Source organism: Microcebus murinus, chromosome 18 (assembly GCF_040939455.1).
Source record: "Microcebus murinus isolate Inina chromosome 18, M.murinus_Inina_mat1.0, whole genome shotgun sequence".
NCBI classification, from domain to species: Eukaryota; Metazoa; Chordata; class Mammalia; order Primates; family Cheirogaleidae; genus Microcebus; species Microcebus murinus.
In genome coordinates this window covers 58,874,660-58,897,409 of record NC_134121.1, presented here as the reverse complement: position 1 = coordinate 58,897,409, position 22,750 = coordinate 58,874,660, and the positions used below count along the sequence as shown (strand labels likewise).

Sequence of the window (22,750 nt, the reverse complement as noted above, 5' to 3'; positions counted from 1 at the left end):
CTGGCTGCTGCTGGGGCTGTCACCCGGCCTCTCCCTCTCCCTGCCTGTCCCAGTCTCTGCAGCTGAAGAATCCTTCACTCAACTGCCCTTCACTCCAGCACCCTCCCACCAGAAGGGACAGATTTAGAACACAATTAGCTAAGCCAGTGGGAGGGGGACAGGGAAGTATTGCAACCAATTAAAATAACAGCGGTCATTAAGCAAAGAGCTCCTGGGGGCAGAGCCCGGGAAAGGCCAAGAGGGCCAGCCCCTGTTAGCTCCCTGGGGAATCGGCTGCTAGACAGGAAGCACCCCTCCCGGGCTCTGCGCATCATAGAACCGCCAGCCGCCCTCTTCCTTTCCGTCTGCCCTGTCTGCCATTTCTCACATCAGTTAACATTTTCTGAGGCCCTAGGTTGGCTCCAGAGGGAGTGAGATAAATCAGTCAGGGGCCCCTTTTTGCATAGTTCATAATCTATCAGGGCAAAGAAATGTATAAGCAAATAACCCTTCAATATAGGCTTTTACACAGTTAGGTGTAAATTTATAAAAGTAAGAGCAAAGAGGCCAGACCTTCTGTCTAGAGTAGGAGATGAGGGGGGTCGGTGAGAGTGATGGTAGAGAGAGGAGACATTTGACTTCGGGGTTTTGGAGGATGAGTAGGAGTTTGCCAGTCTGGGAATTCCACATCCAGTGGGCTCCAGCCTGGGACGAGCCCCCATTTTCTCAGTGCAGGTTACGGCAGAGCCTCTTCGGCTCCCCCTCCTCCCCCGGCACCCCCCCGGCCATCCGCGCTCTGCCAGGATAACGCGCCTCAATGAGGATTCTTCTCCGTGACGTGCAAGAACGTCAAGAACCGACGGTAGGTCTCAGATGTGAACTCGGGCACCTTCACTGAAAGACACCTCCCACTCTTCTGCTCCCCAGCCCCTGGGGTCCCTTCCGCCAGCCTCAGATCTGTCTGCTTCCCTGCAAGCTGGCTAATTACACCAGGCTCCCAGCTCCCAGCGTTTCCTCTTCCCCAGCCTGGAACACCGGCACCCCCACTTCCTTCCCCTCCAGAAATCCGCTCCGTGTCGCTCTTCGCCCGAGAGGACAATGAGGAATCTCACGTCACCTTGAAAGGGGCCTTGCGGAAGAAGCCTGGGCCCCCACAGAGCTGTGTGACCTCAGGTGGGCCGCTCTACCTCTCTGGGCCTCCGTTTTCTCATCTGGACCCCGTGGGCGCCAGGCACTTTCCCACCTTCCCACCCTTCTGGAATTTAATCAAGCCATCAGTTATTTATTCAAAAACTGCATTTGCTCCTAATGCAGCCCAGACCCTGGAGAATAAGGAAGGAAGGAAGCTCTGAGCACCCGGAAGAGCTGCCGCGAGTTTGACGGGCTAAATAAAGATCACACACTTCACTTACCCCAATGCCCCCGGGACGTTGCTCAGAACCCATTTTGCTCTTAATTTAGACTCGGCCCTAACAAGGCCGCTCATCCGCCTTTTTGGCCTGGAGCCTTCAAAGAGCGTGCAAGGTGCCGCCGGAGGCAGAGGTACTGACGGTAGTTAATAGTGACAGCAAGAGTGTCCCCACAAGGAGGAAAAAGAAGGGGACGCGGCTCCGCACACCTCTGCCGTCCCGGAGGGCCGTGAGACCGAGACCCGACCCGGAGCTGTCCGGGAAAGGCTCAACTGTTTTCAGCGTGCTGCGTTCAGGAGGGTTGGTCGCTGTGTGCATGGGTTTTAGAGCCTCGTTGTAAAAAGCTAAAGCTCGGCTCTGGTGGCGTCCCCGGGCTCCGCCCTCTGCGCCCAGATGTCCACCGAGGGCCCGGCCGCACCTGCGCCTCCCTGCCCGCTGTCCCCAGTGGCGGCGCCTGACCCCTCTCTAGCGTTTCCAGAGTCTCCCGGCTCTGCCCAGCCCGTCTGTCCTGCGCTGTTCTCTCCGCGGGGAAAGGCCTGCCGCCTGCCCTGGCCACCCGCGGACGGACGTGCTCAGCCCCTCGGGAAGGCCCCGGACGTCCCTCCGCTCCGGAGCCGTGCGCCCCGCTGCGTTCCTGGAAGGCGAAGGCCGCGTCCTCTGGCGTTGGGTAGGTCGCCCGCCCAGGTCACTCCTCCGTGCTTCCTGCCCCCCAAAGCCCACAGAGGCTTCCTCTGTCTGCAGCTCCCACACTTGCAGAAAGGGAGAAGGCGGGGCTGAGGGCGTCCCAGTCCGCCCACCGGCGCAGGAAGGAAGGAGAGGGAGGGACGAGCACCCCGACGCATCCTTCCCCCGCCCGACCCCCGCGCCCGCTGGGCACTCACGGAACATGGTCATGAACTGCTTGGGGTTGAGGTTCCAGTAGCCCCAGTTGGTGCGGTAGCCGTGCAGCGTGGCGTACTCCTCGTGGTTGTACGCGGGTTCTGTCCCGAAGGTGTCGATGACCCGGATTCGGCACCTGCCACCCCCCAGCAGGGACCGGGAACCAGGGTCAGCAACCTCCCTGTGTGTCCCTGGGCGGGGGTGTCCCAGCCACGAGCATGGTCACCGTGCAGTGGCCGGGGCAGGCACTGCTGTGTGACCACAGGCAAGCGCCTTCACCTCTCTGCCTCGGCTTCCCCACCTGCCCAGTGGGGATGACAGCAGCCCAGTTATCGCAAGGCCACGGGGGGGGGGTCTTGGCCCGTGGTCCGTGGCTAGTGCTCAGGGACTGTTGGCCATTACCACCACCTGGAGAGAGCCCAGGGAGGGGGTGCTGCTTGGAGTGGGGGGTCCCCAGGGTCACCTATACACCTATACTCCTGGGTGGGGAGTCCACAGCTCCTCTGCTCAGGAGCCTGGCACCCTGGATGTGCCTGGCCTATTGGGACCGGGTGCAGGAAGGCTACTGCCTGCGGGGCTATCTTTGGGGAGCCAGCACCTGCTCTGCAAGGCAGGGGAGACTTCCCAGCTGGGCAGAGGCTTTGAGGTCGAAGCCCAGAGGGGCCTTGTCCCTCTAGCATCAGCCAGCCACGGGTGGAACAACTCTGAGGCCACTCCCGATGGGCCACAGAACCTGCCCCTCCGCCCAGCCCACGCCCGGGAAGACGCCCCTGCAGGAAGGCGCTGAGACTCAGGCAGCTCCACAAGAGCTCCCTCACCCCATGTCCCTCCTGGTGACCCAGAATTGTCTGCAGAGTGCTGAAGTCAGCACTGTTCCCCGCCTTGCCCCCCCACGAGGTGCCGGGGGAGGGAGGAGAGATCGCCCAGTGCATAGAGAACGCGCATTAATAATAAAAGCAATAACACTGCCTGTCACTTTTTTCCCTAATAAAATCACGCGGGAGAGTCAATGGGACCAGAGCCCGCGTAATAAATAGCAGGGCGCTCGGTGCTAAATTAAACCCTGCGCCCGCCGGCTGCGGAGAGACAGGGAGCGATGGCATGGCCTTCCTCCAGACCACGAGGCGGTGGGGTTGGGGCAGGGGAGGTGGGGAGTGCGGAGCCAGGCCCCCAGGCCCCCACGGCAGAGGTCACACCCTGCTCCCTGCAATTCCTCGGCCCCCTCCATCTAGGCTACCTCTGACCCCTGCCCCCAGCCTCAGTGCAGCGGGAGGGCAATGGAGCGACGCTCGGCGGTTTGTTAACTATCAGCCGAGCCGGCCGAGATGGAAGTGGCGGGGGAGAGGAAGGGCAGAAGGCAGGAGGACACAGGACAGTGAGTCCTCCCACCCTGGGCCCAGCTGGCAGCCAGGACATGGGGGCTGGGCCTGAGGCTGGGGGCAGGGGCCACGCCACCACCCTCCCGCCGCACTCTCACCGGTACTTCTTGAAGGAGAGCCCCATGTGCTGCTTCATCTGCTGCAGGCCGTGGTAGTCCGTGTAGATGAGGTCGAAGGGCAGGGGCATGGTGAGCGGGCAGCTCCCCCGGCCTGGCGGCACCCCTAAGTTACTGAGAGAAGAGCCCTTCAGTGTCTGAGCCCAGAGAAACCACCATCCCAGCCAGCCACCCCAGTTCCCAGGATGAACGGGCCGGGGGTGGGGGATAGGGGTAGGGGCATCTGTAACAGTGCAGTGCGCTCAGCAAAGACTCCTGAAAAGGAGGTGAGCAGGATGGTTCTGTACAGTTGTGTAGGTTTTTCACCGCACAAGGGAGTCCAGCAAGGGCCCAGCGGGACTAGAGCCGGCCTGGGCTAGCCTGCCGAGCCCTGCACCTGGCCCGGGCTACCTGCCAGGAGGAAGGGGCACCTTTTGTAATCGCCACAAACGTGCTTGCTGCAGGCTGTGTCTGACCAGAGAGAGGGAGGCATTCCCTAGCTGTCACAAATGCCATAAGTGCTGGTGGCAGTCCTGTTTGTTTGGAGCGGAAGAGTCCCAAATCTCCTGCCCCAGAAGAGTAAGATCCCACTCTGCTGACAGGGCTCCGGCCACCCAGGGCTGGCCCGGGCAGTGAGCTCCTGGAGACTCTGGTGACCTGCTCCGGCCACCGCACAGACTTGAGGGTCCCTGGGACGGGCGTGGGGTGGGGGTGCCCTGCCACTGCCTGTGGGTCATTTACACGCAGGTTTTTATCTAGAACAGGGTGGCCTCTGGTGACCCGGAAGATGCAGCTCGGCCAGAGTGGGGGTGGCTGCCCCTCTGCTCCTTGCCGGGGCCTTTGGGTCATCCCGTCTCACTGGGGCCTGACGGGCACGGCCACGGCCTCGTGGCGTCCTCTAGAATCACATCTGCTCGGTGGCCTCTGGAGAACGGCTCAAGGCTCCCCGTCCCGGCAACCACAGCTGCCAACTTAAACTCCTTTGCGCCCCTGTCCCCTGAATCCATAGGAACCAGCACCTCCTGCCAGCACCCCTGCTCAGCCCGACCGCCCAGCCCCTGTTCCTCCCTGCAGAGGGTGGAGGCTCTGGGTCACCCGTTCAGTGAGTCTGTGCTGAGCCCCGGCAGGTGGGGAGGGGGCGCCTGCCGCAGAGAGGGCCCCTCCCACCTTCCTGTCCCCACCACCCCACCAGAGGAGGAAGCGGGGGGCTCAGAACTGACCAGTTCTGGGTCCAGCGCCTACTCCCCAAACACACCCCCACCCCGCCCCCATCCTCACGTTCGTTGGTTCTGTTTAACACGTGTTTCCTGAGCACCTACTGGGCACCAGGCCCTGTGCCCCACACTGGGGACATGGAGACACACGGGAGGTAGCCCCAGCCCCAGGAGCACGAGAGCGGGGTGAAGAGTGTGTGCCCCGGGTGCTGCCATGGTGACGTGACCTCCAAGTCTCCCTTCGGGGGCAGGTGGCATGCAGGACGCAACCTGAGAGGTGTGACCCGCTGAGCGGTGGGCACAGAGGGGCGAGGAGCCAGGCGGCCAGCAGAGAAAGCAGCGAGCCCAGCCTCATCTTCCTCTCTCATCAGCTCTTGGCGGGCAGAAAGTGTCACCTACGGGGCTGCCGTGCCCACCTGTGCTTCTGGCCCAGAGGGGAGGCACCGGGCCATCAGGCCCCCCACACCTGCGGGCTTTGTGGTTCAGACGCCAGCGCGGGAAGAGGTCCAAGAGACCTCCCAGCGAGCCCCTCCTGGGACCCGCATGATAAACAAACTCAGCCCACAGAGGTGACAGCTTTGACGAGGCACCAGCTCGTTAATGGCAAAGGGCCACGATCGATCTGTTCTCTGGGTAACGTCTCAGGCTCCCTGAAACCGCCGAAGCCAGGGGGAAAAGCTCCTGCCTGAAGGGCTCAAGCTCCCCTCGCCCGCTCAGAAGCTCAGGGGAGGGGTCTGTGCACGCTGTCCCCTCAGCGCACCGTCCAAAGTGGCACCTTTCCCACCAGGCTCATGGTCACCTATGGGCAGGGCTGCGATGCCAAGAGGGCGGGGAGCTGCAGGACAGGGGCCACCAGTGACCTGCAGAGAAGGGAGGTGAGAGTGGTGGCGGCACCATGGGGGGGTTCTCCGTGCTAGCCCCCCGCGGCCACTGTCCCCAACCTCACCGAGCCGCCCCCACCACGCCAGAGCCTGTGCTGCTGAGTGTGGAGAGGGGAATGCGAAAATCTGATAACCGTTTCCTCCTCCTTCCTTGTTTATAAACTTAAAAATGGCCCCAGGCTCCCCCGCCCTCCCAGCCAGGGCTTCAGGGGTGGCGCCTCTCCGCTCGCTCTTCTGCTGGAACACGAGCAGCGGGCAGCGAGCACAGACTGGGGTCTGCAGCATCTCCAGCCCCCCGCCTGGAGCCACTCCATGAAATATTTGGTGGTGTTTCCAAGGGTCGAGCGCATTATGCGTTCTACCCCGCAGACACGGCAGCGGTTCTCTCTGCAGATTGAGAGCCACAAAAAAAGGACAAAAGTGGACTCCTCTATCCCTCCTTGCAGAGACGGGAGAGGGGGAGGCTGCTCCCCCCACATGGAATCGGGATCGGGTAAAATTAAGACGATTCTGAAAATCTAACTGTAGGTGGGTCTCGGAGCTGCCACCTACACCGGGAACAGGATTGCCTTTCCTGCACGTCCCGGTCGGTTTCCAGGCAACGTGTCATCCCTGGGTCCCAGGGGCTTCCTTCTGTCACCCCACCGCTGCCCACACCCCTGACCCTAGCTGCAGACGCCAGGGCCACCGAGAGGGAGGACCCTGCATTGACGGCTGAGCCCACCCTGTGCGGGGCCCATCTGGGCAGCCAGGCCCCGCTGCGACGAACACCCCTAAACCTGAGCTTGGGGGCGCCCTGCTGGGCAGTGGCTTCGCACGCCACACCCCTGCTCAGTGCAAAGTCAAAGTCTTGACGAAACCAGAAGAAAAGGGAAGAATATTAACGGGCAGGGGATAAGGAAGCCACCTCGTGATGGCAGGTGTCACCAGCATCCGGCTACAACAGGTGAGACGGGACGCCGCCAGTGCCCATCACAGGGAGGCCAGGTGCAGCAGAAGCCACCCTCGCCAAACCCTCCTCGGTCCCACCACACTTTGCACGATACGGCGCCTTGCCGTGACGGAAACTGTCCCTGAGCCTAGAAGACGCTCCTCACCCCCAGATCCCTGAGGGAGCCTTACCTGAGACCCCCCTCCCCTGCGCTCCCTGCCCGCCTGGACACACCTGGTGACTGTCCCGAGTGACCTCCTCCCAACTGGGGCCCCTTGAGGCCAGTGTGAGCTCATCTGTAAAATTTCAGGGCCGCGGACAGGATGTGGCCTCGTAAACGTCTGTCGTGTTCATGAAGGAATAAACGCACCAACAGATCGGGCGAACCCCTCAGAAAGAATTGGTTTAAACGTGTAACATTCGGTCAGGAAAAGCGTATCTGGAGAGAGAACGTGGGTGGGTGCAGAAAGCCCAGGGGCGAGGGTGCTGTCACGGCCCCTCGGGCTCTGGGTGCTTCGGTCACTGGCCTGCCCTCGGGGCTTGGGCGCAGGGGCATCACATGACTGGAAAGGACACTGCAGCGGGAAGGAGGTAGGAGACAGACAGGCCGAGACAGCAGCATCCGCCTTCCAGGGGGAGCTAATGAGAAGCCCGGGGTCTCCCACCCCAGGAAACAGGGACTGCCAGCTTGAGGGCAGGACTCCACTGGAGACAGCATCCACAGCCGCCTCTTGTCGGAAGGAATCTGAGCTTCGCCCCGGGGACAGCAGAGGGGGTCAGCCACAGGGGAGAGTGGGCTGCAGTTTTATCACCTGTAATTCAAGTTTACTTTATGGGCAATTTTACACTAAGTGGGTGGTTGGAGCAGTGACATGAATTGGAAACGCCGCCTCCCGGCGACCTTCAGCCAAAGGTGCCCGGGGAGGCTCGGCTGTGCAATTCCACCTTTCCTGCTGACTCCTCAAAAGGCTCCTGCCCAGGCGTTCCGCACTTCCAATGCCAAGTTCTCGTTTCTCCTGGACTCTTGGCTCAGGGCCGCTCAGCATCCTCCACGGACGGGGGAGGGGGAGGGCGACGGGGTCTCAGCAGCTGGAGGCACCTGAAATGCCTGCACCGAGCACCCCCATCCGCCCACTGCCCATGCCCAGTGTCCGGGAAGGGGACTGCAGAACTGGGTGGCCAGAATACATTTCTGCATGTCCTCAGGCCGTGGCAGCGGGAGTCCAAACACCAGGATGAAAGGAGTAGGGGGCAGGTGGTCCAGGGAAATGAGGCATTTCTACAGGTCGCCTGGCTATAGTCTCCCCGAATTAATCCACACAGAAAAGCCACCTTCTAGGGGAGGGAGCAAGAGGGAGTTATTGGCTAATGGGGACAGGTTTTCGTTTTGCAAGAAGAGTTCTGGAGGTGGATGGTGCTGGTGGTGACACAACAATGTGAATGCACTTTGCTGCCGAACTGTGCTCTTAAAAATGGCTAAGATGGCAAATTTTATGTGCATCTTATGACAACTTAAAAAAAACAGCCAACCCATCCACGGTCCTGGCTCCCCTGCCCAGCGCTCCGCCTCCCCTGCCTCCCCACCCAGGCGCTGAGGTCCGTCTTCTGCAGCCGCTCCGCCCCCACAGTCACCTGGGACTTGCACAGACAACCTAGGGGCTCTGCGAGTATCTGGGAAAGGATCGACTCAGTCACTCTCTGCTCAAAGATCAAAGAGTAGGATGGGTAGATGGGATGGAGGAGGAGGAAAAAAATTCTATGCTCAAGAGAAAAAACCTGCAGCTAGGAGTCAAAATGCTGAATTCTGGTGCAAGGAAAACGTCCCCGGGCGTGAGCTCCCGCACGGATTTGCCGGGTAGCCGTGCACCAAGCAGAACGCGCTCTGGCATCTGCTCCGCATGTGCGACACGTGCTCGGGCCAATCCACACGGTCTCTTCTCAGCTAAAAATTCTCCGGTTTTATTTCTCTCTGTGCCTTTGGCCTGTGGCTAGAAATAATCTCTCCAGGTAGTGTTCAGAGTCTGGAACAAACTCTTCTCTCTCCTTCTCTGTGTGGGAAGGACCTAATTAAAAAGAACCCCTACAAAGTGCTCACAGATCTTTGGCGGCAGGTGCTGGGTGCACACGGGGTCTCCCGCTTCACCGGACGCCTCTCGTAAGGGGCACGTGGCCGGGGCAGCCTGGGTCTGTCTCCCCGGGGGCCTCAGGGCCCTCTGAACCCACCCAGCGCCTCCCTCCTGAGCGTCAGGGGCAGTGACCCGCTCTCTCCCGTGGCCCGAGACCAGGGCAGCCCCCTGTCTCCTCCCTGGAACACCAGGTGGCAGAAAGAAGAGACCCGGAGGTTTAACTGGGCACCTAATGAGCCGCTTTAGGAAGCAGAGGTGAGGCCAGCTAACGAGGAAGGAATTGCACTCCTGCAGCGTCTCCTCCTTGCCCAGGACGGACCGACCTTCCTGTGCCCGACAGAAGCAGCCGCGCGATGCCCTCGCGACGGGCCCACCCTCTGCCTCCCCCTCCCGAACAGGCAGGTGTCCTCGAACCTGCCGGCACACACCCTGCCGCCCTGGGGGGTCCAGGGCCACAGCCGGGGAGGCCGCCAGGTCCCCTCAGAGCCAGCAGCTCAGACGAAAGGGGAGATGGGAGCTCACGCCGGCAGCTCCTTAGCCAAAGTAACCGTGAAGCATGGGGAGGGGGCCCAAAAGGGAAACTGAGGAAGCAGCACATTTCCCCCATACGAAGCAGCCCACGCTGGGACTGCCATCCAAAGCTGACACTTTCCTCCACGGCGATCTTTCCTAGTAAGTGAACCCGGGGCTGAGAACAGGGCCGCGCCTCCCAGGAGAGCCGGTGGAAACCGCAGACGCACTCCGGCCGCAGCGGCAGGAAGACACGCGGGAATGGGGACTGGGCCCCGGCTGCCCCCAGCTGCCACCGGCTGCTCCCTTGCGGACGGTCTCTGGTTATGTAACAAACGCCTGGAAATGCTGGGCCCTGATAGAGGCTTTGAATGGACAAGGCGGTTCCACGGCTCCTGGTGGCCCGGCCGGCCGAGTGCCCACCCGTGTGCCCGCGTGGGGCGGGCCTGGGCACCGGGGTTTCCTCAGTCCCTCTTCAGTTGCTCCGCACCAGGGGCGCTTGCTGTCCTACCCAGTTCCACAAACCTTCCTTGAGATCCCACCGGTGCAGAGGCCTTGGGGTAAGACTCTGCTTTCAAGCCCATTAAAACAAGCCCCAGGGGCGATCTGGGCTGAGAGGAAAGTGGCAGCCGGCACCCTGGAGCCAGGGAAGAGGAGCCGGCTCCCAGAAGAGGCATCCCCACACCAAAGCCAAGCCGCTCTGAGTCCGGGGACAGCTAGACACAGCGCAAGGGTTATTTGTACCATTCTATGCCGCCTCCACTGGGAATAAACAAGCCCAGACGGGCTCTGCAGCCTGTCCCTAGAGCCACAGCAGCGGCGGGGTTTGACCCTCACTGTGGGGTCACTTTCCAGTGTCCCTGAATGATTGTTCCAGAAGCTCGCCCACCGCCCACCTCCCTCCTCTCCAGCCGCCATCTGACAAGAGCATGTCTCGGTCTGTACTTGGTGGAGGTAGAGCCCACGGCCCTGGGACTGGCAGAGGCCCCGATGCCGCCTCCTCCCCAGGGACGATCCCCCCCTCGGGAGCATCCCAAAGCCAGCCCTTCTCCCCGGTTCTTGTCCCACTCTCCCCGAGTCCTCCCCACCCCACTCGGGTTGCGCGTGCAGCGGGCCGGAGCTGGGAAAGGTGGCGTGGCCGCAGCAAGTCATGAGTACTGGCCAATGTTAAGACTCGGTCAGGGGCCTTGACCTGCAAGAAACAGACACACGGTGGCTCCAGAGCGGCGTGGAGTGGGAGGTGGGGGCGGCCTTTGCAAGGGCTCGTGTCTCCTGGACCCCGAGGAAAGATGGAGGGCAGGGACCGGAGCAGCCCCAGGCCCCAGCAGCAGAGGTCCGAGAATTCCTATGGCATTTGGCTAGGATGACCGTGACCCTGGGACGCTCCCCACACCTGTACCTGCTGCTTCTCTGTCTTCTCCCACTGCCCAATTCCAAATGCCTGGGGAAAGGTTCTGGTGGCCAGCCAGCTTGGGTCAGGTGTCTCAGCTGGGAGGGGTGGCTCATGTGTTCGCTCCCTGCTCAGCCAGGGTCCCCAAGCAGGGAGTGTGTGTGCGGGTCCGGCCAAGGGGATACTTCCTGCAGCACTATGGCCTTGGGGGCCCCTAACCAGAGGAACACATTGGGCAGGAGATGAGCTGCCTCCTTGGAACTCAAAGAACCAGGAGATGGGAGGGGGTGGGAGATTTGTGGTGCAAATAAATCAGTCATCTGCCTCTCGGAACAGCCAGGGAGAAGAGCGGCTACTGACAAGAGCTCGCCAAGTGCCATTCTTCCTTCCCTTTTCCTACTCTGTGTGCTTACATATTATGAAATATTTCAAGCACCCAGAAAATTATAGAAAATAATATAATGATCTCATGGATACTTCCCTCCTACTTCCCAGCTTTGTCAAGTCTTAACATTTTACCATATTTGGTTCAAATAGTTTTTGTTTTAAGGGACAACACGTTGCCAATCAGAGTGGAGCCCGAGGGCCGTGTTCCAGCGTCTCAGTCTTGTCCACGCTCCTCATCCTCCCCGCCCCCCACCGCCTCCACCTTACTTCCGGCAAATGCCCTCCCTCCCGAGTCAGAGGTAAAACAGAAACCAGCAGAGGGAATGCCCCCGCCCGGTGCCCATCTGCGACCCTAACACACCCTGCTCTCTTCCCCGTCTCTCCTGTCGAGGGGCAGAGAGCCTGTCCCTCCCCCTGGGGCCATCTCCTTGGGCCACTGTGCACGGTGCTCTCTCCCGCCTGCACCCTCTACCTGGTCTGGCCCCTTCGCATCAGCATTCAAACAAGCTTAAAACCTTCCCGTCTTGAAAAACAAACAAGCGGACCTTGCACTGCGGGCTGAGCTGCGTCCCCCCAAAAGAGGCCGCGGTCCCAGCCCCAGCTCCTGTGAGCGTGCGCTCATTTGGAAGCAGGGTCTTTGCACATACCATGGAGCTAAGAGGCGGTCATTAGGGCGGGCCCTCACCCGGTACCACTGGTGTCCTCAGACACAGAGGGGATTTGGAAACAGAGACACGCGCAGAGGGAAGAGGACGTGAAGACAGAGAGACAACATCGTGTGCAAGGCAAGGAACGGCTGCGGCTACCAGCAGAGAGTGGAAAGCCCCGGAACAGGTTCTTCCTCGCAGTTGTTCAGGCCGCCCAGTGTATGGTCTTGTGACTTGGCAGCCCCGGGGGACTCACACACCTGCCTGCGAGTCCATCACCCCGGCCCTGCCCTTCCCCCACCCCCACAGCCCAGCTCCCTGAAGCACCGACACACACAGCCACAACTCCCGCATAGCCCACAAATCCCCGAAAGTGGCTCTTTCCAGTGTCAACAGTGACCTCCATGTGGCCCAATCCTTCAGTCATTTCTCAGTCCTCTTCTTTTTTTTTTTTCGACACAGAGTCTCACTCTGTTGCCCCAGCTAGAGTACCATGGCATCAGCCTAGCTCACAGCAACCTCAAACTCCTGGGCTCAAGCGATCCTCCTGCCTCAGCCTCCCGAGTAGCTGGGACTACAGGCATGCGCCACCATGCCCGGCTCATTTTTATATATATTTTTTTTTAGTTGGACAATTAATTTCTTTCTATTTATAGTAGAGACGGGGTCTCGCTCTTGCTCAGGCTGGTTTCAAACTCCTGACCTTGAGCGATCCTCCCATCCTCGGCCTCCCAGAGTGCTAGGATTACAGGCGCGAGCCACCGCGCCTGGCCTCAGTCCCCTTCTTACTTGACTTTGTAATGGGCATTTGACATCGCTGCACACACCATCCTTCTAGAAGCATCTTCCCACTGGCACCTGTGACTCCACACCTTCCAGGTTTCCGCTCTGCCACGCCTTCTCCGCACCCCTTCCTCCCTGAGGCCCGTGGTGCATGTTGGCGTTTCCCAGGCCTTTGCCATCCGAGCTGTCTTCCTGCCCCTTGATGATTTTACCCACAAGATGCCGCCTCTACCCCACACCTCTCCTCGCCCACCACCAGGTGCCTCCGTGGGGGCACCTCTCAGCATGTGTGAACCCAAATGCAAGGTCTTCCCTGTGTGCCCCCAAACCCTGTGCTGTTCTCTTCTCCCCACCCCCCCAGAACGGCAGCATCCTCCACCCAGCAGCCGGTTTGAGCTGCCTAGTTCAGCCTGGTTCCCGTCGGTTCCGACTGGTTTCGAGCAGCTGGGCCCAGTTTGCATTGGTTCAGACCAGTTTGAGCCAGTCATAGCCAGATCTGAACAGGTTCAAACCCTGAGACCTGCCTCGGCCGATCTGGCTGGGCTAGAGGGACTGAGGGCATTTAAGTGCGGCGACAGCCCTCCCAGCCTGAAAAACAAGCGAGCACACCTTCCGCTGTGCTCTGCACTGCGTCCCCCAAAAGGAGTTGAAGTCCTGCCCCCAGTCCCTGTGCATGCGACCTTAGTTAGAAAGAGGGTCTTTGCAGGTGACATCCAGTTACGATGAGGTCATGAGGGTGGCCCCTAACCCAGTGTGACTTCGTCATTCTCAGGGGGGCACTCCCTAGTCCTTCCCCTGAACACACGTCCCCAGGTGGGGGACGGTTTCAGGCTGGCCGCGTTGCTTGGCAGCCAGCAGCCCCCCCACCCCCCAACCCCGTCCTCCCTATTTGAGCATGCTCCTCTCTCAGGCTTCCATCATTTGCCAGTTAAGACAACTAATTTTCTACTAAACCCAATTTCACTCATGGATGGAGGAAGAGCTCGGTCATTTTTCCTCGTGCCATGTACTACTAATGGTGCTTGAAATCATGCAAATAAAATTGACGAGCACAGTGACTCTGGGCAGGCAGTGGGGAGAGGCTTGGCTTCAAAACGCCCACCGCGGGGCCAGACACGCATGGACGTCTCGCGGTGCAGGGGACGGGCGGGGGCTCCGGCGTGGCATCTCCTCCCCTCCACACTCAGGGGGGCATGGGTGGGGACTGCCTTACTCGCCGAGCGCCTTGTCCCCGCACGCCACCCCCCTCGCCCTGGAAACATCTTGCAGCAGCAAAGCCAGATGTGGGTCCCGTGCACGGCCCCAACATCACTCTCCAGTGAGCTGGCTAATTAAAACACCAAAACACGAGGTGCGGAGAAAAGCCGGCTCATCCGTCCAGCCTCGTTTCGTAGTCAGTGGCCGAGACATCTGCCGCGAACATCTGCGAATGAGCCACAACAACCGCGCACAGCGCCTCGGTCCTGCCGCCTCCCGCACGGGTCGTTCCGCCAGCCCAGGGAGACGGTTCTGTCGCAGCTCCGGAGACTCTCAGAATTCAGATGACCTTCACATCCTACTGGCCGGCTTTCAGACTAACCCGCTGCTGCTCTCGGGAGGCGGCCGCCCAGGCTGAGAGCTGAGGTCCCGGCAGCTCCTGCCTCCGCCCCCAACACTGTGTATTCAGTGGCATCTCTGCCCAGGACCCCTTTCCAGGCTGAAATGGGCGCCACCTTGTCATGGGTTTATGTTGCGTCGCCCCCGAAATTCACATGTTGATGTCCTAACCCCCCAATTCCTCAGAATACGACCTTATTTTGAGACGGGGTCTGTACACAGGTCTTCAAGTTAAAGCGAGGTCACCAAGGTGGCCCCCAATCCAGTACGACTGGTGTCCTTGTAAGAAGGGGAAATTTGCGCACAGAAACGCGCACAGGGAGGAGGCCACACAAAGGTGACGGCAGAGACGAGCGCGGGGATGCTTCTACGAGACGAGGAACGCCGAAGATCACCCGCCAACCACCAGAAGCCAGGAGAAAGACCTAGAATAGTCTTCTTCACAGCCTCAGGACCTTCCTCACAACCCTGCCGGCACCCCGGTCTCAGACATCGGCCTCCAGAGACATGGGACAGTGAATCTCTGCTGTAGGAGCCCCAGAGTGTGGGCCCTCGTCACGGCAGCACTAGGACCAGGACACGCACACGCAACTCGGGCTGCAAAGCTGCGTTCACGCAGCATCAGGGCGGCCCCGGCAGGGAACGTGCTGAGGAGCCCACGGCTCTGCCTTCACCTTGGCCTCAACTTCTGCCTCCCCTCCAACTATGCCGACCAGCTTTACAAAGGAAGGAGGAAGAAAAGTACATCCAAGAAAGGGTGTGGCACAAAGTGTGATCCAGGCCAGCGGGCCCCCACCTGATGCCCGGGAAGGACGCCAGAGGACCCGTCATCTGGGCCACCTCCAGCGGGCGCCTCCTTGGCCCAACCCTCCACTTGGCCGACTCGTGTAACCAAGACTGCCTGGGTGCTCTCAGGAGTGCAAAGCAGATGGGGGAGGAGCCTCACATTCTTTCTACAATCTTCTAGGGCCTGGAGCCCCCACCCCCAGCCCTAATCCCACCCTCAGGACTGCGCTGGGGACACTGAGGACTGGTATTTTGAAGAAGCCATGAAGAATTCGCACATTGCACAATGCTCCAGACCCCTGTGTGTGTGTGTGTGGTGGGGGGGGGGGGCGCTTAGAAAGCCACAGCCTCAAGCGTGTCCCCTTCTCAGCCCTTGATGTTCACTAGAACCACTTAGGGAGCTTCGAGCACTTGGTCCTTGGGCCCCCACCCCAGATGGATTAAATCAGAGCCACCAAAAGCAGGGCCCACGAGCTGGTGCATTTCCAAGGTTCTTCGGGTGGTCCTGCTGCACCAGGGTTCAGCCCCTCCACCCAGAACCTGTTCCGCCCACCACTGATGCTGTTAATTTTATAGACATGACTGGGGAATTCTAGGGAAGGTGGTTTTGTTTTTATTTTTACTTTTAGTTGTTGTTACATTGTATCTGGTAAGGATATCCCTAGGCGGCTGAGCTGTTCGCACCATTCTGCCCAATCTGAGCAAGATCGTTCATTCACACGTTCATTCACACATACAGCCTGCAAGGGACCGAGGGCCAGAGCATCTGACCATGGCCCTGGGCCTGCCCATTTAACGAACTGAAAATCAGAGATGCAGCGACATCCCCGGAACACCTGAGTCTGGAAATTTCAGATCTGTAGGAGCCGGGCAGGAAGTAAAGCCTTGGTAGAAAGACAGTGATTCTCTGTAGGGTGTGTGGGGCACAGGTGTGTGCAAGGGGGTGTGCATGAGGTCATGCATGTGTGTGTGTATGTATAGGTGCACTGTGTCTGCATGTGCAGGGGCACGCATTTGCGTGTGCCAACGGGGTGCGTGTGAACATTCATGCAGGCACATGTGCATGTGGGTGTGCATGCAGAAGCCGCATGAGCATGTGCAAATGTTTGCGTGTATGTGAATGGGTGTGCACTGTGTGCATGTGTGCATGCATGTGGGTCTGTATGTGTGCATGTGTGCATATATATGCATGCACATGTATGAATGCATGTGAGTAGTGAAGGAGATGGCAGCAGAGGGGCATTTTCCAAACTTGACACTTTTCACCAGGGCCTCACCTTTAGGGCCTCCCTCATCACTGCCCTGAGAGGGGCAATGGCAGGCGTGCTGCCCACAGGCCAGGGCAGTGGCCAGAGGAGGAGGCAGTGCTCTGGCCAAGAACTCAGGGTGAGGCTGAGAGAGGAGAAACCCAGCCTGGGCTGAGAAGCAGAATGATCAAGTTACACTCCCACCTCCCAAAGAGCCTTGTCAAATTTCTGCTCCTCACTGAGGAAGGACAATTCTCCTAAGCGCCGTGTTGGGCTGTCACGAATGTGTGGAAGAAGCCTGCCCATCGCTTGAGGGTGCATAGAGGAAGGACGTCCTCACCTCCCTGGTCCCAGATCTTGCACGGTCAGAAGGGAGGAACCGAGCTGAGCTCTGTTGGATAAATGAGACTTCGCCTAACCGTGCAGTGGAGCGAGGTGTCTGAGATCCTGACAGAGGGAGGTTCCATACTCACAAGGGATGTTATGTGTAGCAGAGCCCAGGATGAGGGGAGGACAGCTCCCTCCCCCAGAATTCTTCCTGCTGCACCTTAGGGTCTCTGAGGACCCACGAGTCAAGGGCCACCAGACCCTCACTTAGTGCTCTGCCTGAGGCAGGTCTGGCCCATGGTGAGCTATAGCCACTGGCTGTGCCACCCACACACAGCTCAAGACCTCTTCAGCTTCCCTGGCCAGGTCCCTTTTCCTCTCCCTCCTCCTCATCTCTGTCCCATCTGATTTCCTGTAGGAAGCTTCCAGGCCAGGGAAAGACTGCATCTTTTCATGATCTAGCTGCAAACGCTAGCTGTCTCTGCAGGGTTCTGCTCCGCAGACGATGTGGCTGCGTCTCCCGAGCTCTCTGCTCGGATAGCAAGGCGAGTAGCAGTGGGCGCTGGGAGGTGGCAGGTGGGCGCACTTCAGCCCCAGAGTGGCCTGCACGACGACGCAAACAGCTGGATCTGACAACCAAATGTCACCAGAGCGAAAGCCGGAGTGAGGCACCTGCTGTTTCCTTCTCCCAGCTTTGGGAGCGAGTCTGTGGGTTCAGCACCAGCGCTTGGGGACAGCTCCCAGCCTGGCGGGAGCTCTGCTACTGCAAGGTGGGCACCTCCTCCGCTAGAGACGCTCCCTGCCTGGACTGGACTTCCCAAGGTTGCCACAAGCGCGCGGCCTCTTCATTAGCCCCTGTCACCAACCTGCCCCTGTTCTATATCCTCACATGTGCCGTTCCCTCTAGAGACACTTTTTTTAAAATCAATACTGGAGACAAGTGCATTACCCTAAAAGAATGATTCCAGCAGTGTGAATTTCAGGTCTTGAGGACGAAACCTTTGAAATCACTAGGTACTTTAGTGGCCTCCTGAGCCACCCAACCCAGGCACAGCCTCCTCCTTCCCTATTCATTACAACTGGCCCGGGTTCCTCCCTCTGACCGGGTCACAGGGCAGTCTCCGGGTCGCAGGAAAGAACTGCAGAGGCTGAGTAGCTGCCCGGGCCCTAGGGACCTGGGATTGTGGATGGCCCCGTCCCTGGCAGCGTCCTCCTCCCTCTAACACTCCTGTACTGCAGGGCACCAGCGCTGGCAGCCAGGAGGAAAACGCCGATCAGAAATAGAGACAACTAGAACAAACAGTCCAGCGAGGTAGCGGGCAGGCTCTGGGGGTGGGGCTCACATATCCGCTTGAAAACCACCTGAGAGTAAGCTCACGGGCTGACGAAGAAGTTTTTTCACAAGCGAGCAACTCGGAGGCCTTTCTCAGTTATGCCCTGAGGAGCAAACTCATCACACGTGGGCGCGGGGAGAGAGGCTGGGGAGTCGGTGCAAACGCACCCTTAGACAGAAGGAGCAAGTTCCTTCCAACGTTCCGTGGCAGAGCAGGACGACTGCAGTTAACAGCGGTGCATTGTGTATTTCAACACGGCTAGAGGAGAGGACGGGAAACGCTCCCAACACATAGAAATGATACATACTCGAGGGGATGGACACCCCAAATACCCTGACTTGATCACTACCTAGTCTATGCACGTCGAGAAACATCACAGGTACCCAATAAGTATGTACAAATATCATGTATCAATAAAAACTTTTTAAAAAGCCAATGAAAAGGAGGAATAGAATTCCACTAAGCACAAAATTGCTCTTAATAACCATAAAGAAATTTAAAAAGGCAAGCCACAAATTAGGAGATTTTTAAAATTCATATGTCTCACACAGGATTTATACCATACTATACAAAGAACCCTTGCAACTCAGCGTGGAGATGATAACTCAGCAGAAAGACGGGCAAAGGACACGAATGGGGGTCTCACCAGGATGACAGACAGCACGACATGCCAGGATGCGCAGCCTCGCCAGTTGCCAGGAAATGCGAGTTAAACCCATAACAAGATCGTAAGGCCATGTGACACCCTCAATCAGGATGTCCGATAACCCTAGAGCAGGCGAGAACGTGGACCCGGGGGACCCACACAGTGCGGGGAGTGGAATTGGTGCAATCACTCTGGAAAACAATTTGGCATTATCTCGTAAAGCTGAATTTTCACACACCCTAAGAACCAACAACTGTGCACCTAATTCTACACCCAGAGAAACATAGGCAGGTACACCAGGTGACATGTACAAGAATGGCCACCACAGCATTGTTCAAAATCCTTTTTAAAAACAGGAAAAAAATATCCACAGATGGGAAAACCAATAAAGAATTATGGCATTCGCACAATGGAATATTATACAGCAATGAAAATGAACACGCTATAGCCACATGCAACAACATGGCTGAGTCTTTGAAACACAGTGAGTTTGAAAGATGCAAGTCCAGAGATATCAAACAGTACATGCCATGCTTCCAAAGCTCAAAACTAAAACCAAGCTAAACCATGTATTTTTTTATGGATAAACACTTAACTTTAAAAAAAAAAAAGCAAAGGAATTATATATAGAGAGACACAAAATTCAAGTTACAGGTTTCCTCTGGGGAGGGGGCAGGCAGGGTTGGGGGAGGCACAGCCTAGGCAGCCCCAGGTCCCTGATGACATTCTGGATCATAAGTGGGAGGTCATACGCACAGGGGAGCGTTTTATTCTTGTGCTTCAGAGCATAGTTTACACATATTTTTATGAATCAAATACCACATAATAAATATTAATAGATGAAGGAAGAAAAATCTTTTGTATTTCTACAAAAAATCTTTTGTATTTCCACAGATATAGGTTAAAAATAAGCCAAATCTCACACACACACACACACACACACACACACACACACACACACACACATTCCTACCCTCTCAACATCAGCCTTAGCTCCCCACACACCCCCAAGGGAGCCCCTCACCACCCCTCTTCCACCTCCAGCAGCATCAGAGGGACCTCAGAAGCCCAGCACCAGGGACAGGGAGGGCATCACCGACCCTCCCACCACCCTCCAGGTCTTTGGACCCCAGAATAGACCCAGGAAGGAGCCAGTTCCAGAGAAGAAGCCGAGTCCCCCAGGACAGCAGGCAGAGGAACCCCACGTGGCTCAATTCCACAAGCCAAAATGTGTCAGCCCCGGAGCAAAGACACGAGGGTTCACTGGCCGTGTTCGAACAGCGCTGGGCAGACGCGCTTCCCCGGTGCATCCCAAGCCTGAACCGGCATCAGCGCGGAGCAGGTGGGAGGCAGACGGGCAGGTGGAGAGGGAAGGAGGGACGGCAGTATCCCACAGAACGCCAGGCAGCCTCCCAGGGTCTGGCGACATGGACCTGCAGGTGGGGCAGGGGCTCGGGGGGACGGGTTCCCCTTCATCCCTTCCCTGCCCCCGGCTTGCGGCCGTGGCTTTCCCCAGCACTCACCTCTGCAGCTCCTTCAGGGAGACGGTGACCCGCAGACCGTGGCCCAGGACGTAGAGCGCGGCCAGGATGTCCGCCCACTGCACCATCTCGCCCAGGGGCCCGCCCTTCAGGACCCGCGGGCTGAACACGTCCCCGGACTCCTCTGTCAGGAAGCCGATGTGGACCAGGATCTGGGGCGGCAGGACACAGAGGGTCAGCCGCTCAGTCCTGCCCCGCGCACCAGCCGGGGGACAGCCAGCAGCACACACTGTCCCCAGGCTGGGCCTGGGCAGGTGCTTTCTGGCACCAGAGTGACCACGCCGGGCATCGGGGACACAGATGAGAAAGACAGTCGCGTGCCTGCCCTCTCGGAGCTATGCTCAGATGGGAGAGGTAGACAACAGTACACAGACAGACATCATATCGTGAAACGCTAAGGGCTCTGAAAGAAATAAAGGGGCGACGTGAGAGAGCCGTGTAAATATGGAGGGAGGGAAGGATGAGCCAACAAACCTCCCAGACGGGCCACATTACTCCCAACCTGCCACCGCTGTCGTGGCTCTTCTGCCGGACAGGCACCGGGTGTCCCCGGAAGGCACGAGCCCTCGGGGGCCTGTCACTCTCCCCAGCCTTGAGAAGGGCCGGGGCCACCACAGCATCTATCTAGACTCCGCCACCTGACCCCTCTCTCCCCGAGCACGCCGCCCTGGCTCCCTGAGCTCAGCCCCCCGAGTGTGCAGAGGACCCGCACCTGCTTGTGGTCCCGCCGGGTGTCCCCCAGCTTCTGTGCCAGGCGCTGGGCGGCCAGCGCCCACTGGGCCGAGAGCCGCTTGGTCCGCTTCTTCATGAAGATCAGGGACTCCTTCCCGCTGCCCATCAGCTCCAGGAGGTGGGACAGGTTGCTTCGGAAGACTGCCTGGAGGGGACGGGACCTCAGTTCTCCCAGCCCCAAGACCCGCGGCCCTACCACCACCATGCCCGCTGGCCTGGGTCCAGGGGCTGTGGCACTGTCCCGTGAGGCCAGGGCCTGCTCCAGCTCCCTCCACATGCCAGCCCCCGAAATCAAGGAGCCCCACTGTCACCCTGCAACGCCCCCCCCCCCGACCATCCAACGGCCACCCGCCAGCCCAGCTCCAACCAACCCCGTGCCCCGAGCCCTTCCAGGGAGGTGGCCAGCAGTGGCAGTCCCCAGGGAGCCCAGCCGCTACAGTGAGGACAATGGGCAGATCCTGGGCTCCAAAGGCCAGGGTGGGGCTGAGCCGGCGCCATGGTAACTGTGTGCCTTGAACCCGTTAACTCAGCCTGCAGCCTCAGCTTCCTCCTCCATGAAGCTCGGTCTCGGGCGCATGGCCGGGAGATTAAGTACAAATAAAGTGTCTGGTGCACAGAAAGCCCTCAGTAGTGACAGCTATTGTTACTATTATTCTAGCCCATTAAGGGGGTCCTGGGCGGAGGCCTGGCTTGGCAGCATCGGCAGAGGGCAGAAGGGCACTACAAGGCTGGCCTCCCGTCTGTCCAACAGGACGGGCTGGGACCCGCCCGGCCACCTAGCAGAGCTGGTCGGTCTCATTCCGCCCACAGCAGAGGCTTCCTGCCTCGGTTCCCCGAGAACGTCCAGCCTGGGAGTCCAGCTGGCACGCCCACCAGCCCCTCACGGGCTCCCCTGCCTCCCAGGCCTACCTGGACTTTGGGGAGGGGCTTGGGGGCCGCGCGGGCAGCCGTCTGGTTCCTCCAGGGCAGCGGGGGGCAGAACCACTCGACCTCGCTGAGGTAGATGAGGAAGGAGCACTCGGTGCCATCCACCCCGAAGAAGGCGTAGCAGGGGTCGGAGGTCCAGCGGGCACGCATCCACTGCGGAGACGCCAGGCCTGGGCGGGCAGCCAGCGCCAGCCCCCCACTCCCCGGCAGGCTCCCTCTGCATGCGTGTCCCCAGGGCCCTGGGGTCCCCCAGGTTGCGGCCCACGTGGCACCCTAATGGTGCAGCAGCAAGGGCCAGAGCAGAGAAGCTGAGCCAGGACCCCAGAGCAGGAGCGGCAAGACCACCATCCCAGGCCCGGAGGGAGGAGGACCTGGAGACAGGGCCAGGTTGAGGTTCTGGGGCAAAGAGCTAGAAGGCGCAGCACCTCGGGGCTGGCTGTCTCCCTTGTCCTTCCCCGTTTCTCCTCCCCAAGCAGGGTTCAGCTAGAGGTCAAAGGCAGGGGGCAGCCTCCAAGGGGGCAAAGGCTGGGGCCAGGGCAGGACCCACCCAGGAAGGGTCTGCAGTGCCACTGCGCCCCTTAGGGAGCTCAGGACCAGTGAGGAGCTAGTGTTTTGGCTGCGACTGGCTCCCGCAGGGACAGACTTCATGCATGAGGTGGGCCAGGGGGCTCTGTCCAGCTGCTGGCTGGGCCGGGAGAAGTGAGGACAGAGGGCTGGTGGTGGCGTGCATATATTTAATAGTTCATCTGCTGTAAAAAGGCACTCCAGGCCCCGAGAGAGGCTCACCCCGCCCGAGAGTCTGGGCTGATGGGCCGGGCGGACGGGCTGAGCAGAGAAGCTATTTCCCTGGGCCCGGCCTCTGCCCGGCTGGCGCCTGGGGCAGGGTCGGGGCTGGGCAGAGAGCCCTCCACAGTGATGTCCCAGCCGGGAGCAGAGCCCTGGAGTGAGCCCGGGACACAGCCCGGCAGGGGAGCCGCCCGCTCCTGCCCAGCCCCTGCCCCAGG

General features: G+C 59.5%; 1 protein-coding gene across 2 annotated transcripts in view; it reads right to left on the bottom strand.

The window, feature by feature from the left end:
• MGAT5B (alpha-1,6-mannosylglycoprotein 6-beta-N-acetylglucosaminyltransferase B) overlaps positions 1-22,750 on the bottom strand; it is a 66,289-nt gene that overhangs the window by 17,724 nt on the left and 25,815 nt on the right. For both annotated transcript variants that reach the window (XM_012778919.3, XM_075994789.1), the window contains 5 exons: positions 21,729-21,899; positions 20,800-20,964; positions 20,070-20,239; positions 3,745-3,876; positions 2,270-2,403 (listed from right to left, as the gene is read on the bottom strand). In XM_012778919.3, coding sequence (XP_012634373.3) covers positions 2,270-2,403; positions 3,745-3,876; positions 20,070-20,239; positions 20,800-20,964; positions 21,729-21,899 — 772 coding nt within the window. The remainder of the gene's footprint in view (positions 1-2,269; positions 2,404-3,744; positions 3,877-20,069; positions 20,240-20,799; positions 20,965-21,728; positions 21,900-22,750) is intronic.